At 41.6% G+C, this 20,965-nt stretch overlaps 1 protein-coding gene across 4 annotated transcripts in view; it reads right to left on the reverse strand.

Moving 5' to 3' along the window:
* ASAP1 (ArfGAP with SH3 domain, ankyrin repeat and PH domain 1) overlaps positions 1–20,965 on the reverse strand; it is a 355,419-nt gene that overhangs the window by 137,133 nt on the left and 197,321 nt on the right. For all 4 annotated transcript variants that reach the window (XM_072774515.1, XM_072774512.1, XM_072774514.1 and 1 more), the window contains one exon: positions 18,962–19,034. In XM_072774515.1, the coding sequence (XP_072630616.1) occupies positions 18,962–19,034 (73 nt within the window). The remainder of the gene's footprint in view (positions 1–18,961; positions 19,035–20,965) is intronic.

A 20,965-nucleotide genomic window follows, 5' to 3' on the forward strand; every position in this document is an offset into this window, starting at 1 on the left:
TATAAAACAGGTCTAATAATACCTCCACACAGCCTACTGCTTGATGTTGAACGCTAAGAGGTAAAGATGTCATAATTAATGTGAAAGCTCTTTTGGGAAAACAGCAGCAGGAGACAACATTATAAAACCATGGAGGATTATTTCTATTTAATGAGTAAAGGCTTTGGAACAGCATTCACAATAAATCCATCCTCAAGAGCTCCCCACCCTTGACCAAGCACAGCCTAATGTCTCCTGAGGCATCATCTGATGCAGGGACCGGGGCCTAAGTGGTACAGAGACATGGTTTTGACTTTCCCTCTGGTCCAGACGGGCCATCTGTAACCTTGGAAAAGTAACCTGGGTCTTGGTTTTCATGTGCGAAATGTGACAGATGTGTCATCTATAAAGTACATGGTGAGCCTCTAAAAATATCTCTACTTTTATTACTTTCATTCACCCTAAGACAGAGCGCTGAAGTTCTGATGCTAATGGGCATTTGGGTATAATCTAAATATCATGGTATTTTTTGGAGGGTTCCAGGATACACAACACAACCATGATCAGATCCTAGGTCTTCTATTTACCAGCTCTGGGTCTAAGACAATCTGTATAATCATCTTGGATTCTGCTTTCTTAACTGCAGTAATGCCTCTTGATAGGTTTTTTTTTTTTTTAAAGATTTTATTTATTTATTCATGAGAGACACACAGAGAGAGGCAGAGACAAAGGGAGAAGCAGGCTCCCTGCAAGGAGCCTGATGTGGGACTTGATCCTGAACCTGGATCACGCCCTGAGCTCAAGGCAGATGCTCAACCGCTAAGCCACCCAGGTGTCCCTCTTGATAGGGTTCTTATGCGAACAGGATGGGAAAAGCCTCTAGTGCACCTCCTCTGGTGTCTGGCCTACAATGGGTGTTTATGATATGGGAGGAACCATCCCTCACCTGGAAGTCAGTCACTTCCCTAACTTCCCATACTTTCCTTCCTGAGAGCTTAGCTTCTCTTCCTGTGTCTTTATGTCTTTTATGTCTTTATCTTCTGGGCTAAGTAAGAGTCCAGCCCAACTGTGTTTATCATTTCATCTTCCCAAGCTCAGAGAATTCTTCTGGAGCACAGCTTGCGTCCAGGCATCACTGCGCTGCAGCCCAAATTCCCCAGTCCACCTGGCTCCGTCACAATTCCAGGCCTCAACCTGCCTCTTTCAAGATCAAAGGTAAGTATAACCTCCCAGGCAAGCTTGTCTTTACTCCCTCCTCAGCCTCTTGCAATGTCCGGGTTCCCAGCTTTGCCTGATCTCCTGGTGTTCACTCGGTCCCCAGCACTGGCCCTGGCACACAGTGCTCACTAAAGTGCTCAACGCATGTAGTGAAGTCTCCTGGAACAAGTCCTTTTTCCTTCTTTCGGAAAATACTGAGTATTGGCCACGTGCCAGACATACAAAATACAATGAGCTATAACTGTAATAATAAAGCCATGTAATATGTGTCATAAATTATAGTACTGGCAAAGAGGGTGAAGTGATAAATTCTTTTATACTATCCTATACATACTTTGTAGCACTAATCACCCTTTAAAATTTTTAATTCCATTTGTTTTTAAAATTACTAAAATAATTCATACACTACTACAGAGATATATAAAGATAAAAATGATCGTTCCCTTTCCCTTTCTCCAATTCCATCTCCTTGAAATAAGCAAAATTAATAATGCGGTGTGTTAATAATCTCAGCAAAGCTTTCTCTATGCTTAAAAAAATACATACAATAGGGGGTCTTCTCCATTTTAAAAAACCAAATGGGATTTTTTTTAAAGGCTTTATTTATTTGAGAGAGAGAATGAGTGAGAAAAAGAGTACAAGCTGGTGGGCGGGGGGGGGGGGGGGGGGGGGATAACAGGGAGGCAGAGAGAGAGAAGTAGACTTCCCACTGAGCAGGTAGCCTGACACTGGGCTCATCCCAGGACCCAGATATCATGACCTGAGCAGAAGGCAGCAGACACTTAACCAACTGAGCCATCCACATGCTCCCCAAATGGGATATTAAATACAAGATTCTATGGCTTGCTTTTTTCCAACTGCATAAAGATCTAGAGACTGAATATAATTAACTCTAGTTCATTATTTTAACTGTGATTATATTCCACAGTAAACTCTTACCATGATTTGGAGAACTATCTCCTTGAGAGACTCTCCGTGTTTGCTACCAAAAAAACAATGCTGTGATAAATAGTTCTATCCATACGCTTCTTACATGCTGTCAGTTTATCTCTGAAAAGATAAATTCACAAAAGTAGAACTGCTGGGGGTGGGGGGGTAGGGTGTACACTCCAAATTTTAATTACTACTGCTTTGTTTCCAAAGAGGCTGGTGGCAGCTATGCATAGACTCAAGAGCAGTACAAACAGATGAGTGTTTCTCTATAGCCTCATCAGCACATAGATGTTATTAGTGATCTTTTTATTCTCACCACAGGGACATGAAAAACTGGACTATACAGTAAGCCTGAGTATTTTGTTGTATTTTATTGTCCACTCACGTTTCCTTTTCTGCTTGCTGTTTCCCATTGCTTGTCTTCTCCCTGTCAATCTGTAAGGCTTTTTGCCAAGGGACAGCAATCTGTTTTAATATGTGTTGCAAGCGTTTTCTCCCATTTGTCTCCTCACTTGGTTTATGGTGTCCTTTGCCACACAGAACTTTTCATTTTTTAAAAAATTTTTAAAAAGATTTATTTATTTATTTATGATAGACATAGAGAAGAGAGAGAGAGAGGCAGAGACAGGCAGAGGGAGAAGCAGGCTCCATGCCGGGAGCCCGACATGGGACTCAATCCCGGGACTCCAGGATCGCACCCTGGGCCAAAGGCAGGCGCTAAACCGCTGAGCCACCCAAGGATCCCCCACACAGAACTTTTTACATTTTATGCAGTCAAACATACCAATCTTTACCCAAAGACTTTTGTGATTCCTACTTTGCTTATGTTCCTAAACCTTCTTATATATAGTATTAAAAACAACAACAACACTGAAAGCTTTAGTTTGATCCAATATACCTCGTTATACATAGCATGAGTAAGGGTTCTAATGTTAAAGAAAGTTCCTGAGCCTTCTATTTGGTTTAGTTTTATTCTCTTCTGGGTATTTAAATACTTCATCCATCAACAGTACATTTCATTGTCTTTCCTCTGCATGAAAATGTATTGCTTATTTAGCATAGCCTCTTGTAAGCAAGCACCCATGTAGTATCTGATAAATGAACACACGGACAAAACTTGGATACAGTCCATAAAGTTTCCCAAGAGATGACAACTGGGCAACACCCTGAAGAATGAAGAGTAGGGGTGCCTGCGGGGCTCAGCTGCTTAAGCATCTGCTTTCAGCTAAGATCATGATCCTGGGGTCCTGGGGTTTAGCCCTAGGGTTGGACTCCCTGCTTCACGGGGAGTCGGCTTCCCCCTCTCCCTTACCTCTGCCCCCACCCAATGTGTGCTCTCTCTCTCTCTCCACTCCTCCCCAAAAAATTTAAAAAAGAAAAGGAAAAAAAAAAAAAAAAGAATAGCCAGTAGAGCTGGGGTTCGAAGTAAGAGCATACCATAAAGGAACCTTCTAGAATCCAAGTGCAAAGATGGTGGTGTCTACTTAAATGGGCAGTGATATGGAGACTAATGTGGGGCTACTGGTCTCTCCAGAGTCCACTGTCTTTGGCCTACAACCAGGGAGGTTAAGATTTTAAAAGCATTGCTCTCCATTCCTATTCATCATCAGATTGGGGCTCAGCTCTTTTTGTCACACCAATCTATAAAACCAGTACCACCCAACCCATGACCCTGAAAACAATCTGTTTTAATTTTACAGACACCATGTTACTGGGGAATAAGCGAGTTTGGGTTGAGAGTCCAAACTGCATTTCTGAGATACAACCTCTGCTAGTTTACTTGGTTATGAGCAAGTTATTTCACTTCCCCAGGCCTCTGTTTCCTCATCTGTTCCCAACAAGTGTGTAGGGAATTCACACTTGTTAAGATTAAAAGCAACATCCTTAGAGGCAGAAAGGCTTGCACACACATTTTTTTTTTTAAATTGCCTTCCTCCATGCCACTCGGGATGACTCATTCCTCTGATTTTTCAAGGTCATTTTGAATTTGGATTTGTTCTTTCAAAATTCTAGCCAAGCCTCTGCAAGAATCTGCTCCAGCCCCAAGGGTGTTATCTGGAAAGTCAGCGTGCAGACTCCCATTTCCGCAACAACTGACAAATCCATTAACTAACCAAGCCCCAAGATAAGATGCCTGCAGAGTTCCACAAGGCTATTACTCAGCATTTAAACAGCACTTGAGCATCGCTCCATTACAGCAGGAGCGGCAATGCCCTCTCTTCTGGCTCCCTCACGCAGGCCTCCTAACTGCCAGATAAAATCCACATCACACTTGGGTTTGCTCATGGCTCTCTGGGTAATGTTCATGCTTTGAGATCTGCCCCCTAAGAAAAGCTAGGAAGGAGATGGCCATTCCTCTCCTATTCCAGCCTTCTACAGTGGATGGCTCACCCTCCAAAAAGGTTGAGCTTTCTTATTAATAGGTTTAATTTAAAAACATGGTCCCACATTTCACTATAAATTCACAAACCTTCATTAAACCCCTACCCTGGGATGGAAAGGTTATGTAGATCATTAGGTTTGCAGCCTTAGACCTTCAGAGCTTCAGCTTCTTGGTTTAAAAATTATGGGGCAGCCCCGGTGGCTTAGCAGTTTAGAGCCGCCTTCAGCCCAGGGCGTGATCCTGGAGACCGGGGATTGAGTCCCGTGTTGGGCTCCCTGCATGGAGCCTGCTTTTCCCTCTGCCTGTGTCTCTGCCTCTCTCTCTGTGTGTGTCTCTCATGAATAAATAAATAAAATCTTTAGAAAAAAGAATATATAAAAATTATGTGTTAAATAATTCAAGATAAATGAAAAAACTCACGGGGTTCCTGTCCTGTTAGATAAGGTAGGCTGTGATAGGACGTGACCACGCAGGTACTCCCTAGACTGGTGGTCTCTAGACTATTTTTGATCAACTATACCTGTCAGTAAAATATTTTATTTTTATTATTAATTTATTTTTTAAATTTTATTTTAATTTTTATAGTAAAACATTTTAAAGCATACATTTCTGATATTTATTTTTTAACCATTTGTGTATTACTACTGTATATGTTCTATGCATATTATACATACTAATGTACTATTTGCATCAATCAGTGGTTCTGACCTCAACTTCAGGACTTCGAAAAACTCCTAAAATTCACTGAAAAATTCTGATTTGCAAGTTTTTATTAATTCAGAGAAGGTCTGTTGTTCTCCAATTATAAAGGGATCAATGAGCTCAGACTGTCAAGGATCACAGAGGAAAGTCAGCTGAATCTAAAGACAAAGCTCCCTGCTCTGGATAGGTGCAGAGTCCAAGAGTCTGAGGGAAGGCAACAGCATACATGTAGAAAGAGATTAAAATATGCAAACGTGCAAGCAGGTCTCTCTCATTTTGGTGGCTGATGAAAGGCATTTTTTTCTTTCTTTCTTTTTAAAGATTTATTTGAGGGAGGGAGGGGGAGAGACAGAGAGAGAGAAAGAGAGAGAGAGAGAGAGAGAGAGAGAGAGAGAACGAGCTAGGGGAGGAGCAGAGGGAGAGGGAGAAGCAGACTCCACACTGAGTGTGGAGCCCAGTGCAGGGCTCAATCTCACAACCCTGAGATCATGACCTGAGTGGAAATCAAGAGTTCGATGATTAAAACCAACTGAGCCACCCAGGTGTTCCTGAGAAAAGCATTCTTTACTGGGCCCCATAAGCCCCCCTTAGGGGATACATAGTGCCTTGTGGATTGCAAAGGAATCTTCATCTCATTACATAACCATAAACTATTTCATCAATAGACAAGTAGGGATCATCTTTTCTTTTTCATCTGAGGTCGTAAGAAATGAAAGGACTTGCGAAGGAACACTCAGCTACTTATAAGCAGAGCAGAGATCATCACATCCCAGTGCTGCAGCCTGGGAGCCATGGCTCTTTCAGAAGGCCTCCCCTGCCTTGTCACTGTGCAGGCAGCATGGAACACCCCCAATCACTGCAGCAATCCAGGTGTCTCCACCCCAGAGATCCTAGAAAAGGCATCACCCTGAATATGGACACATAAGAGAACAAATGTGATAGTGTACACAAATGTGCTGGTGCCACCTAAGTGTGCCATATGTGATTCGGAATAAAAACAATGAGAAAGAGTTTAAGAAGGAAATGTGGCTGATCAGCATTTTCTTCTTTTATCTGAATTTTCTAATGCAAGTATGTTAATATACTTTTATAATGAGAAAAACAAAAAGAAAATTGACCATTAAAAGAAAACAAACAAACAAAAAAAACAAACAGTTCCAGGTGTTCCAAAGTGGAAGCCCCCTGCGCATCTCCATAAAGAAAAAGTAGAAGTTTGATCAGTTATCAGAGACATGGAAGATCTGAAAATATCCTGTTGTCTGTGTATGCAAGTGACAAACTGGCCATGCAAAGTCATCCTCCATCAACCCCCAAGCACTCTGTCTTACGGCATTATTTATAAAAAACACTTCAGAATCAATAACAACTTGCTTGATTTCCATACCTAAGCAAGGCGTCAGAAAAATCAATAAGTAGTTATCTTCCTGGCTAACAAGTCAGCCAGAGAGTACTTCCAGTCCTAGACAAAGACACTTGAAAATTCATGTACACATGTAAACCACAAATGGAATTCAACACATGCGTGACCACTTTGTAGAGATGATCACAGAGCATGGCTACCTTAGGATGGGGCCTTCTTTGAAGAGCTGTGGAGAGTTTGCCTCACATGGGACACTCCTTGTGGTCAGGCGAGCATGTGTGAGAGGGGCAGAACTTAAGCAAACCTTGGGAGAATACCATCCATAGAAATAAAACTGGAGAGACCCTGGCATTCCTCCAGACTCCTTGCTATAGTCTAATTGCACCATGATTACACCGGAAAACACAACCCTAGTTTGATGAGACATAAACCATCCAAGAATGTGGTCAAAATGTGACTTGGAATAAGAGGTTCTAGAAAGGCATAGGCTGGCTGTAGATCTTGGCTGTTAATTGTCAAGGAGGGTCTACTCAAGGTAGAAATGTGGTCTGTAAAGAAAACTAGATAGAGTCACTAAACTGAATCTTTATGTAAACAGGAAAAAGGATTAGTTGTGAAGGACTAAATATCACAGTGGTATCACACATCTGTACCTTTCATTGATAAGACTCAACATAGTAAATTTGGGAGAAAAGGGAAAGAGAGCAAAAAGGATGTACATAGCCCCAGGCCCTCCCTTCCCACTCAATGATGAGTAGGTGGCTGGGTGCAGGAGGGATAGTACCATCTGCTTTTTCCTCACCTGTTCAAGGAGGAGCTTCTCCCTGAGCTAAGGGTAAATGCCTAAGAGATTGTGTATGTGGTGTGTGTGTGTGTGTGTGTGTGTGTTTTAAATATCATGGCTCCTAAAGGAATGCCAATACTTTGTAAAAATATCAAATGAACTATAATTTCCTTGTCTTGGCCATATAAGGATTTTCAAGGGTTATTCTTACTCCATGGTTACTTCCCATTCATTTTTTAATTTTTAAAAGATTTATTTATTTATTTTGGAGAGTGAGTGAGAGTGAGAGTGTACGTGTGTGTGGGGCTGGGCAGGGGTACATGGAGAGGGAGAGGGAGAAAGATTTTTCAAGCAGACTCCCTACTGAGCGGAGAGCCCAGATATATACACACTTAGTTTACAATAAACCAGAAGTTCAAGACTACAAAGGATCGCTGCTTATCCTGTCATATAATTAGCCATGCACCTCTACTGTACTTTGTAAATAGTTTTGACTGAATAAACAAAGTGCCTATTTCTGTATTTAGGTATTTGTGATCCAAAACCTGGGCTGAAGACTTAAAGACCTTTCTTTAAGTCACTTCCATATACTGTCACACATAGAAGGCCAACTATGCTAACACACCTCTCTGTTGAGGCAAGTGTGTTCTGTCAACCCCTTATAGCTTAATAAATGAATTACTTGTATATAATTTTTATAATTAAAGATCTGCAGCTGATAACTCGACAGAGAATCTTATACCAGACTCATGCTCCTGTTTATAACAATTATGAATGATGGACAAAATATAAAAAAAACAACCACTTCAAGCCACTGGAGAGCAAACAAAAGCAGGCAGAAACAGGAGAGGATATTACCCTTCAAGGAAGAGAACCATCCTAGAAAAGATCATATTGAACTGGCTTTTCTCCTAAGAGCAGACTGCAGTCCATGCTGGGCAAGGAGAACAGAACTCAAGCAGCAAGTGGCCTCTTACTCAGCTGAGGTATCAGAAGTCAGAGTTTGGGATTGCTTGCTTCAGTAGCTGGAAATTGAGGGAGGGTGGGGAATCCTAGACAGGAAAAAGTCACAGGAAAGGAAGCCCTCAAATCCAGTCCTTGGCTGACCTGAACTGCTTATGCTTCAAGAAGCCAAGCAGAAAACAACATCTAAAGCGCTAAGCAGATTCCAGCAACTTCCCAATGCTGCAGAAAGAGTTTGGAATTCAAATCCCACAGGGTTAGCCTGGCTTGGTAAACACTCTGGGCTAAAAGCCCAGTTGGATTGTGCCAGAAGAGTATGGATGATGTTACAGGACTAAGGGCTGTGTCCTGGGACTATGAGCAAAACTAAAATAAACTTCCCCAAGATCAAGGTGATAGTCATCCCAGAACCTGACCATGTACTAAAATAAAACATCACACACTTTATAGGAAAACAAGGAATCCAGAGTCTCTATATCCTACAATTCAGATGTCTACCACACAAACAGAAATTACTGGACATGCAAAGAAAGAGAAAAATGTATTCAAAAATCAAGAGAGAAAAACCCAGTTAAAGAAATGGAATCAGACAAACACCTAGATGCTGGATTTCAAAGTAAGTATTACAAACATGTTCAAGAATCCATAGGAAAAGATGGATAAAATGGGTGAAGAGATAGAGAACTTCAGGAAAGACAGGAGTTCTAAAAAAGGACCAAATGGAAATTCAAGAACTAAAAAAAATACAGTATCTGAAATAATTAATTGGATGAGATAGTAGACTGGATACTGAAGAAGAAATGAGCAGTAAACTTGAAAACAGGAATGTAAAAATTATCCAAACCAAAGCACAAGGGAGTATCAAGATTAAAAATAAAAGGTCAATGGCCTGTGCAAGACTATCAAGCAGTCTAACACAAATGTAACTCTAGTCCAAGAAAGAGAAAGAAAGAATAAATCATTTGAAGGGTTATGGGCTAAAAATTTTCCAGCACCGATTAAACTTTTGTGACTAACTGTAATCATTGCAACCACCACTGATGATCACTATATCCCAGTATCATATTAAGTATTTTAAATATGTTCTTTCCAACTTTCACAACAAAGTGGGCATTACTGTGCCATTTTAGAGATGAGGAAACTGAAATTTAAAGAGGTGCTGGGAGTAAAGCGAGGCAACGTGCATGTATCTTATCTGTGTGGCAGTGGATCAAAGATGGCAAATCAGCTGTGTCTTGAATTTCCCCTCTGCTACTTCAGGAAGCCTCTTGAAGAGGATGAAGGAATCATCACTGACACCACTGGCAGAGACCTGCATTACCTATGAAGAAACAACCACTCAAAGTATTCTCTGACAAAGTGCTCCCAGCCCCCAAGGAGGGGTTAAACCAGCATTTGATCCCAAATCTGTGTGACCTATTCCACGATAAATTACTGAGGCTGTGGGGGAAGCATTTTAGTCTATGTAAGAGAATACACTGGCTAATGGGCTTCATTGTTCATTCATAAATTATGCCAATTACAGAGGACCTGGTAACAGGAATGAAGATGGAGAAATACTGTGTGGCTAGGCAATGCCAGTTCTGGTTTGTATGCATGTATGTATTATTTGTAAGATTTTATTTATTTACTTGAAAGAGCACAGGTGCTCACAAGCTGGGGGGAGGGGCAGAGGGAGAGGGAGAAGCAGACTCCTCATTGAGCAGGGAGCGCCACACAGGGCTCCATCCCAAGATCTTGGGATCATGATCTGAGCCAAAGGCAGACACGACTGAGTCACCCAGGCACCCCATTTATATTTAGAATGAGAAAGCTACTCCTCTCTTTAACAGACCCACCTAGCACTTTTACGCTTATGGGATTGCTGCTTGTTTTGCTAGCCTGTCTCCCTGCCCAGGTGAGGCAATCCAGGGCACTGCGCCCCCAAGTTCTACACTCCTCTGAGTTCTCAGTATCCCATCACGGGTCAGCAGTCATTTTCCTTTGAGTTAATAATCAGGTAATTCTGTCTCAGCAGCCTTGGGATCACAAGGACCTGAGTTTCAAGTTTTGTAGCTAGCTACTTATTAGCTGCGTAAATAATTTAAATCAGGTTTAAATTTAAACTATTAAGCTGTGTTAAGTGATTTAAACTAAGCTACTTCACCCCTAAAGTGGGGGTAATAATGTCTTGCATATAGGACCACTGAGACAATTAAGTGACACTGTAAATGTATATAAGGCACCTGGCACATAGTAGGTACTCAACAAAGGTCAGCTATAATTTTTCATATCTGCAAAATCTGGACTATTACGGTGGAGAACATGTTTTTATATTTACCTTTTTTTTTTTTTTTTAAGATTTTATTTATTTGGGTGGAGGGTAGAGAGCAAAGAGAGTGAAAAAGAGCAGCAGACTCCCCCTGTTGAGCAGGGAGCCCAACTCAGGACTAGATCCCAGGGACACTTGGATCATGACCCCGGAGCCAAAGGCAGACACTTCACTGACTGAGCCACCCAGGCACCCCTGACATTTACCTTGACCAAGTAAGTATTCTTGTTCTTCATCTTGAGGCTTAAAAAAACAAGCTCCAGGTACTGGCTGTGGAATGAGCACTCCAAATTTTATTTAAAAAACTTAATTTCTCATGAAGAATGTTCCCATAAGATGAGTGCATACATCACAAGAAATTAACTCATCTTAAAGTCAAGAGCTCTCATTTCAGGCCAGCAAAATGACGTACCTCCCATCACACACCCAGACAGCCTCTGATTTCAAGTAACTGAAAAGTTCAGCCAATGACTTGAATGTGAAAACTGGAACTTCTTAAGCAGCCTGCAGTTGTAAGATTACTTTGGAAAGAGACTTCTTTTCTAAATGTAGTTTTCAAAATTCCTCTGGTTTTATCCCTTCACAATTTGAGGAGTAAAACTCTCCTGGGTAAAGTTTTGTCCTTTTAGACAAAACTTCCTCCCTTGACCATTTTGAAGGAACTCATTATTTCAATTTGTTTTCACCTCTTAAGAAGTAATGATGAACCCACATGAATGCAAAATGCCTTGCAGGCCTGAAGTAATTTGTTTAGACTTTGCTTAAATTACTACCACCACCAAAAGGTATTTACAATTTCAATCTAAAGCCTGCTACTTCTGAGGGTTTACAATAATTTCTTGACTAACAAGTTTGCTTTAATTCAGAATAAATTTTAAAATCAGATGATAATCTGCAAACTTAGAAAACAGTAAAATGTGTAATATGTAAAATTTCCTAAACACAGACCAGTTGCTCTTTGTATACCTTTTGACATTTTGTGTTTTTTAGTAAAATTCTTATCTATTTTATCTCTTAACTATTCAGGTTAGGAAACTTCTTCTCCCCTCTGAATTCTACAGGATTGAAATGATAGTTACAGAATGCAATGGTAAAACACCAGTTAATTTATCAATTTTGGTTACAATTTGCTTCCCACTATACCTTTAAATTTAACAAAATGTTAACTAAAAAAGCTAAAATGAACTTACTTGGACACAAAACCATTCACTTCCCATCCACTGATGAATTTTAGTACTTTACCTTTGAAATCTTAGATTTCGTCATATGCTATGAGCGATTTCTTAAAATAAACAAATTGACAAAATGAAAATCTGGAGTGAACATCACACATTAATTTTGCTTTAGAAAACACAAATGTTCTCATAAAACTACTACATAATTCTAAACCAAGAAGGGGAAAGCAAAAAGGAAGGCAAAAGGAAAACTGCTTTTTTCCCTAAAGTGAAAAGGCTATGGAACTGTTTATGACAATTGCGCTCTATTTTGGAAATAAGACTTCCATATCATATGCTTGCAATCAAATTACATACCACTGTCATTTTTTTATTCACTAAAATTAAAGGATTTAAGGAGTCCCAACTTTCAGACTAACAAAGTTCTATATTTCTAGGGGGCACCATATGTTACTAATAAGCTAAAATATATTCCAAATAGATCTTGGCATGAATTTTAAGGAAGCCACTATTTAATAATAAAACCCACATTTCGATTTGTGGAAAAAAAAATCATAGAAAAAGACCTAGTAGCAGGAATAGTTTAGGTCTTTACTCCCAAGGAAAAGTGTACATGTATGGAATAATACATCTGTTCAAAAAGATTAACAAATTCAACCCAACTAAGTCATTGACAGAACAACAAATTTGGTGCACCCATGCTTACTATGAATTACATGCCTCTTTCATTTTATAAAAGTACAGTATGTTTCACTTTGTTTTTTTGTTTTTGTTTTTGTTTTTTTTTTAACAGCACTGACAAGCAGTGAGCTCCTCTTTCTCAAGTGACGCACACACCACTTCCAAGGAACCTGGAATTTGCATGCACATGCCCATGTTTGCAAGGGCAAAAATCTTATGAATGCCAGTCCCCAGTCTGCTGCTCTGAGTCAGGGTCTTGTGCAAACACGGAGGCACCATGGCAGCAGGGCTGCAGGCAACTGGACTTGACTGCAGCTGACAAAGTCGCTTCAGTGGTGGTTCGTGGTATCCTCCCAAAAGGGTGGTTGGCTTCCTCCAAAGGAAATAACGGAGGGGCAGCAGAGACCCAGGTGGAAGCCAACTCTTTTATGAACTGGCCTTGGAAATCTCATGGTATCATTCCCATCATGTTCTGTTCAGCAGAAGAGGGTAGTTAAGTCTGGGACGCATTCCAGGGGGAGAGAATTAGGCTCTATCTTTGGAAAGAGAAAAGTATCAAAGATTGCAACATATTTAAAAACCTCTAGTGTTGGGGCACCTGGGTGGCTCAGTGGTTGGGCATCTGCCTTTGGCTCAGGCTGTGATCCCAGGGTCCTGGGATTGAGTCCTGCATCGGGCACCCTGTGGGGGGCCTGCTTCTCCCTCTGCCTCTCTGTGTCTCTCATGAATAAATAAATAAAATATTAAAAAAAATTTTTAAAAACCCTCTAGTGTTAAAAAAACTACTAGCTATTTAAAATATACATCAGGACACAGAGATGGGAGAGAGCAAAGGGGAGACACACACACCAAGGCAAACTTTCTAGATGACAATGTACTTCACAGATTAATAATGTCAATACTTCAAAACTTAGAAACAACACAGGAAGGCTGAATAGCCTGGAAAATTTTCCCTTGATACAAGCAGTTCACAGAATTCAGTCTTTTTTTTTTTGTTTATGATAGTCACACACACACACACACACACACACACACACACACACACACACACAGAGAGGCAGAGACACAGGCAGAGGGAGAAGCAGGCTCCATGCACCCGGAGTCTGATGTGGGATTCGATCCCGGGTCTCTAGGATTGCGCCCTGGGCCAAAGGCAGGCGCCAAACCACTGTGCCATCCAGGGATCCCAGTCTTTTGTTTTTGAATGTCCTCATAGGTGACAGGAGCCATAGGAGAAAGAGACAAATTCCACAAGCCACTTTCAAATGAAAGGGCTTCTGGAGAGATAACTAACTGTTCTTTCCAACAAAATCTATTATACTGTGTTTTAATACTGATAAAGCTTATGTGTCATCATAATAAATACACTATAAAAGTAAGACCCTCATCATTCTCAACCAACTTTCAAATCATCTAGTAGGGGCTCTGGGTGGCTCAGGTCAGGATCCCAGGGTCCTGTGATGGAGGCTCAGCCTTGGGGCTCCCTGCTCAGCGGGGAGGGGAGGGTTTGCTTCTCCACAGCACCCCTCCCTTTCCTGGGCTCTTGCTTGTGCTTGCTCACTCTCAAATTAATAAATACAACCTTCGAATCATCTGGTGGGGTAGGTGGTAGTGGTGAGCTGGGTGGTCATCTCAAACCAGAAATACAGAAATGCTTCTTAAAACTTTAAAGAACATCAGATGGGTTTCGTGTCACTTAAGCATTGTGAGAAAACAAGAAAATTATGAAAACACATTGGGAAACAAATACCAGGGTTCAGCCTCTGTGGCTTTTCTGGATGAGGCCGAAAGCCCTTGGATGGGAATAACCCGGATTCCACTGAGCATGTATCATGGGAAGATCAGCAATACCACTGTTTTACTCATCTAGCTATTTTTTAAGAATTCAATGTCATAGGGCTGCCCACACAAGCTGACCAGAAACTCGGTGTGCTATAGTCGTTGGTGATGGCGGAAACCCTATCAGGTCCCAGCAGTCTGTGAGGTTGGAGGTTATTCCCACACTTCCGAGCGGTGGGCATGATAACTAACTACTGTGGCCCCTCTCCAGGAACCACCAAAATCAGCCCAGGATTACATTACACTGCTGGGAAGTTACACAGAATCGATTCATTCATGAGTGGTCATGATTAAACATTTAACAGCCATTCACGGAGAGATTCTTAGGGACCTATCTGGCCAACATGTAGCAATTCACTGCACATTTATTGAGCCCCTATGACATGTCAGATAGAAGACAGGGATAGAGAAGCTGTAAACAGCAAAGCTAGAGTCTGCCAGACTCTGGTCCTATTACTGTTAGGTGTGATACCTCCCAGAAGTTCATCTGGCTTTTGAAGCTTCAGCCTCACCATCTATCAAATAAGGGTAATGGTGGACCTACCTCAGAGGCTTGCTCAGCTTAGCTTATTATATATACATCAACATTCAATAAATGTCACTTCCTCTGAGAGGTGTTCCACTTAGCACCCCATCAGATTGTATTAGATCCCACTTTGTAAGCTTTCTAATTTCTAAATTATAAGTACCTTCTGGCTTGGAGATCTGAGTAATGTCCATCTCTCCAATCTCTCAGGCAGAGATTCTGTATGACTTGTCTAATATCCTCATAAGCCCCAGAACAGTATCATGTAACAGGTGCTCAATAGGGGCACCTGGGTGGCTCAACGGTTGAGTGCCTTTGGCTAGGGTAGTTATCCCGGGGTCCTGGGATGGAGTCTTGCATTGGGCTCCCTGCAGAGAGCCTGCTTCTCCCTCTGCCTATGTCTCTGCCTCTCTCTCCGTGTCTCTCGTGAATAAATAAATAAAATCTTAAAAACAAAACAGGTGCTCAATAAATATTTGTTGAATAAGCTATGGTGAATATAGCTTATAATACAAATGCATAATATATAAAGATAAAAGACACAGCAGCACCTCTCATCAAGTGGTTCATGGGCTAGTAGTTTTCAGTTTTAGCTGCACATCACCTGGGGAGTAATCTTATTCTAACCAATACCCAGCAGGCCTTACTCTAGAACAACTCCTGGCAGTGGGCCTGAGGGACCCTGTGTTTGTGTTTTAAGTGTTCTTAGGTAATTCTAACGAAAAGGGTTGATACTTTCTGGCCTAATGCCAGAGAGACCAGTCAACAGTTATAATACAATGGGATATATGTTCTCATTCAGCTGCAAAACAATTTCCTGTGATGATGGAAATGCCCTAGGTCTCTACTGTCTAATACCATAGCTGCCAGTCACATGTACTGAGCACTCAAAATGTGGTTGAGACTGGAGGACCTGAATTTTAAATCTTAATTTGATTTTAATTAATTTAAATTAGAAAGCCATATGTGACTAGAAGCTACTCTATTAGATAGTAGATACCTAAGGCAAAGTACACAGGAGATCCCCTAATCCTGCTAGAGGTGGGACTGGCCAACACGCAGCTAGCTGTGGCCCCCATCTACCAGGCAAGAACAATCCCATGGAGGAAAAGGCAACCAAACTGCACACATTACTTGAACTCTTGACCCTATACACATGTAGGGACAACCTCTCCCTCCTGTCCATATCCAGGACAGCTGTGATCAAGGAAGCCCTTTAAAGAGCAAGATGAAGCATAAGAGACTTTGTGTGAGCAGCTGAATAATGCAACTGTGGGCACCATGGTACGTGGAGGGGGATGAGTCTTGAGCAAGGACACTGGGGGAACAAAGGAGTTACGTGGAGCCCCCAGCAGAGTAAATATGTCAGCAACTCACAGCTGCAAATCAGAGGTCTTGCTTCTGTGGCTCACAAGCTGAGAGCCTTAAGCATAAACCATAACATTACAGAGAACTGACACTTAGTCCTAAGGCAGATAATGGCTCATTAAGCTCTTTAGAAAATTGGGCTGGTCCAATGTGATCTGTAGAAGACTGAATTAATACAGGGAAGGAAACCATGCCACTATCTAGTAGTCATTCTTCCCATGTGTGAAGCACTTGTCATATGGCAGGAAGTTTGTTAGGTGGCCTTAAATATTACCTCATTTTATCCAGATGAAACTGCAAATTAGATATTATTTTTTTTTGTGGTGAGGCAATTTAAGATTTATGGAAGTTAAGAAATTTACTTAACTTTAACATGTAGTGATAAAGGTAGTGATCTATACTACCTGAGTTGCTGTTTCATAAAAAACTGTACTTTATTCTATTAAATAGATATATCATTATTTATCTTAAAAATCCCCATTTGTTGCTTGTTTTTCCAAAACGGACCCAGATGATCACAATCAATGCTTCAATAAACCTACTTGTATATAAATCTTATTTACACTTTCAGTGATGCATAATATACCTGCATCCATATTAAAAAGTACATAAATCTTAAGAGTAACATTTGATGAATTATCAAAAAAATGAACTTAACTATGTAATCATCCCCAAATCAAGAAGCAGAACAGTACCAGCACCTCAGAAGCATCCCCACATGCCACCTCTTAGTTATTTGCTAGCCCCCACCCACCTCTCCCCAAAGAGCAAATATCTGAAAAGGGACTACTGTATTTGGGGAGTAAATCAGAATGAAGCTAAGGTAGAAATTATATAATTTAGGTCAAGACTTAAAACATTATTACATAACTAGATCATCATCTACTTATCTATCTTAATTAGGAGTTAGTGGGTTCTTGAATATAAAGAAATTAGAGGTATTACGGAACCAGGATACAGAACATATTAACAATTAGGCCCAAGGGCTTTGAAAAAGACAAGAGACAATTAGGTTTCCAGCTCACTGACACTACTGATTCCCAGGTCTGATAAGGAGGGAAGGGCCATAGAGCGTCTGACGGTTGGGTTTTCCCTTTCTCAGTGTTCAACATGACAATTATGAGTATGACTATAAATAAAATAAAATATGAATGTATGGCATTTACTGAACTCCCTCTATAGATATTCACTCATTATGTCCCTTCACTAGCCCTGTAATACCACAATCTCTTTTTTACAGCGAAGACGAAGATTCAAAGAAAAAAAGCTCGTTACTTCTAACCATCTTAAGGTCATACTGTTAGTACAGGGCAGGGTGAGGGTACAAATCCACACTGGTGCAACTTCAAAGCCTATGCTCTTTCCAGTAGACTCTTGTTGCCATTCCCCTCGGGGTTTGTTATGCTCCAGACAACTGATTTCTCAGACCTTATCTCTGGGTAAGCGAGCTGGTAACCACGGTCATGATAACAAAAGAGGTGAGTCAGAGACCTTGAAACCCATTTTACATTTCCAAGCCTCTCCTCTCCTTCCCTGGGGCGATGGAACCTACGCTTTCTTGTGGTTAGTCATTGTTTATCTTAACTAGGTTTACTTCTTCTTATCCCCGGACAACATACTTTTGTTGCCAAGATGACAAAGTCACCAGACCCAGCTAAAACATTTAGTGACACAGGTTACTGGGTACGCCCTCGGCCACTGGATAGACTTGGGTTTGTAGGGGTGTCCAGGCTTCAGTTCACCCCATCCCCTCTCTCACCCCACACCCAGCACCAATACTGATTTCCAAATGTTACAGGTACCTGCAGAAGGGAAGATCCTTGTGTGCTTCACTGAGGCCTTGAAATTAAAGACTGACCACCAACTCCACATGAGATGCTGAGTATCTCCCAGGTCACTTGTAGCAAAATTCCGTTAGGTCTGCTGAGTTTTTAAATGTATACTAAGGGCAGCCTGGGTGGCTCAGCGGTTTAGCGCTGCCTTCGGCCCAGGGCCTGATCCCAGAGATCCGGGATCGAGTCCCACGTTGGGCTCCCCCCATGGAGCCTGCTTTTCTCTCTCTGCCTGTGTCTCTGCCTCTCTCTCTTATGAATAAATAAATAAAATCTTAAAAAAAAATAAAATAAAAATAAATGTATACCAAAACCCACTGCAGGGGTGCCTGGGTGGCTCAGGTGGTTCAGTGTCTACCTTAGGCTTGGGTCGTGATCTCAGGGTCTTCGGATGGAGCCCCACATCAGGGTCCCTGCTCAGTGGGGAGTCTGCTTCTCCCGCTACTCCCCTGCTTGTGCTCTCTCTCAAATAAATAAGTCAGGGACTCCTGGGTGGCTCAGTGGATAAGTGTCTGCCTTTGGCTCAGGTCATGATCCCAGGGTCCCAGGATTGAGTCCCGCATTAGGCTCCCTGCAGGAAGCCTGCTTCTCCTTCTGCCTATGTCTCTGCCTCTCAGTGTGTCTCTCATGAATAAATAAATAAAATCTTGAAAAAAGAAAAAAAGTCAAAAAAATTTTTTCTTTTAAATAAAACCCCTTGCAACTCAGGTTCCTTAATTGTTCTACTTTGGAAACATAACTGGTGCAGACTGAGAAGAAACAGAAAAAAGAGAAAAGCTAAATTTCTTTGACTTACTTGTTTTTCCTTTTGTATCAAGTCCCCTATAAACATAGCATCTTATACATAACAGAGAAAAACTGTAGACATTATATATAATTCATGCTGTCTGCTCTGGTAAGTACTTACCTTGACCGGAATTATATATTGCTTTTACAGACTTCTTCACTTTCTGCAAGGCTGTTCTATCTTGGTCTAGAGCCTAAAAGAGAAAAACGAGGGGGGAAAAGATGTTGGAAAACTTGGCAAATTAAAACTCATTCATGATGGCATTTGTTTTGCTGAGTTGCCACAGTGATAGCAAGCTGACATATTTATGAACAGTGAACCATCTCTGAGACTAGAAGTGCCCAGGATCCGAGGAGTCCTGTTCGGAGGGTAAATGCACAGTTGTTCTACAAAGCTCAGTGTTGGGTGAAGCTGACAACATGGTGGTCAGTCAGTTATCACCCCAAGCTCTGCACGGGAAAGAAAATACAGGACACTTAAGATACTTGCTTCTTTCATTCAAGAGAGGTTGGTACCCAGGAAGGGACATATGTCAGCGTAAGATGTGAATGACACATATCCAAGGAACCCTTCGAACACATCTTATCACCTGATGGCAATTTCAGCTAGGAAGAAAACATCTAAAAGGGTGTAATGAGAGTGACCTGAGGATTTCTTTTACTATCAAAAAAAATTAGGACATAAGGCCAGCTGTATTTTAAAATTCTGTTTACTGAAAAAGGACAGCATGGAAAACGCTACCAGGATGCTGGTAATGCTTTTAAATGAGTTCTTAGATGGAGAATAAACACATCTACATCAATCTTGTGCTATAAAAGTTAGGGGAGGACCTAGGGGACTGTCACTGTTGATTCTTAATCCAGGGGCTGGATATGCAATTGTGCTCCGTTTGTGAGGACTGTGCACTTAGGATTTGTACTCTTTGCATAATGCGCATTTTGATTCAAAATCAAATTTAAAAAGGGTTGTATTCAATATAGATATACACATGGTACACTGGCCAAACTTCTTTAAACTCCTCTTTGCTTCCCAGAGGGTCAATGATCCAGAGACTGGGAACCCCCTGGTTGGGGTGTCAAGACTGGAGGGCACGTGCAGTAACAGCAGTAATAAATGAACTTATTGACATAAAATTTAAGATCAATTACACTCACACTCATGACATCATCTAAACCTCAGAACTGCAGAGGAGAAGATGGAAGGCCACTGAGGGTAAGTCTCACCCCTGAGTCACAGAAGACACAAGAGGGTAAATGCACCGGCAGCCGGCAAGGGTCACTCCCTTGTCCTGTAAGATGGTCTTTCCTGCCACTCTAATCCTGTGCCTCAACTGGCCGCTTGCTGTTTTTCCTTGGCTCCAGTTGTGAACTGTGGCTGGCAGGGTGGGCACCTGACCCATGCTGGGCTCTGGCTCCTCACAGGACTTCTGGGCTTGGGGACTAGGACTGCAAGGTGTAGATCCTTTATGGGGAGGTGAACCTGGGGCCTACCATGGGTTCTGTTTCCAGCTATGTGGAACAATCTGGCCAGAGAGAATGGTAACACACATGCAGCACCAGACACAAGAGTGCAGAAGGTCCTGGTGGCATGGGAGTCCTGATTTCCAGCTGTACCCACGGCACACAGGTCACTAAGCTTCCTGTAGACTGAGTACACCAGACAATACATTCCTCTTGCCCCAAGCTGGCTGCAGTGGGGATTATATCACTTAAGACACACATCCTGAGTAACACAAGAATAAAGCTGCCCGAGCACCTGCTACACCAGGCATAAGCTTGCTAGAGCAGAAGTACCAAGGAGGCAAGATACATATGCTTTGACTTTCTTGTCTCTTTGCATTCCTTCTTCACAAAAACCTCATAAAGCAGCAACTACATGTTTAAGATAAGGAAATGTGATAGGCTTTCAATAAATATTTGTAGAAAGGGAAGTAGGCAGGGAGGGAAAGATTAATTAAGTTGTCCGAAGTCAGAGAGCCAGATGGTGCTGAAGTCACTTCTCACACTAATGTCTATCGAATCTCAAATTTAACAAACACTGGGGTGAAAGCCGGGGTTTTGGAACTGCAAGTGCGACACGGTGTCCACCACGCCCACTGCTTAAAATCCACCTGCACACATCTGT

Source organism: Canis lupus, chromosome 14 (assembly GCF_048164855.1).
Source record: "Canis lupus baileyi chromosome 14, mCanLup2.hap1, whole genome shotgun sequence".
NCBI classification, from domain to species: Eukaryota; Metazoa; Chordata; class Mammalia; order Carnivora; family Canidae; genus Canis; species Canis lupus.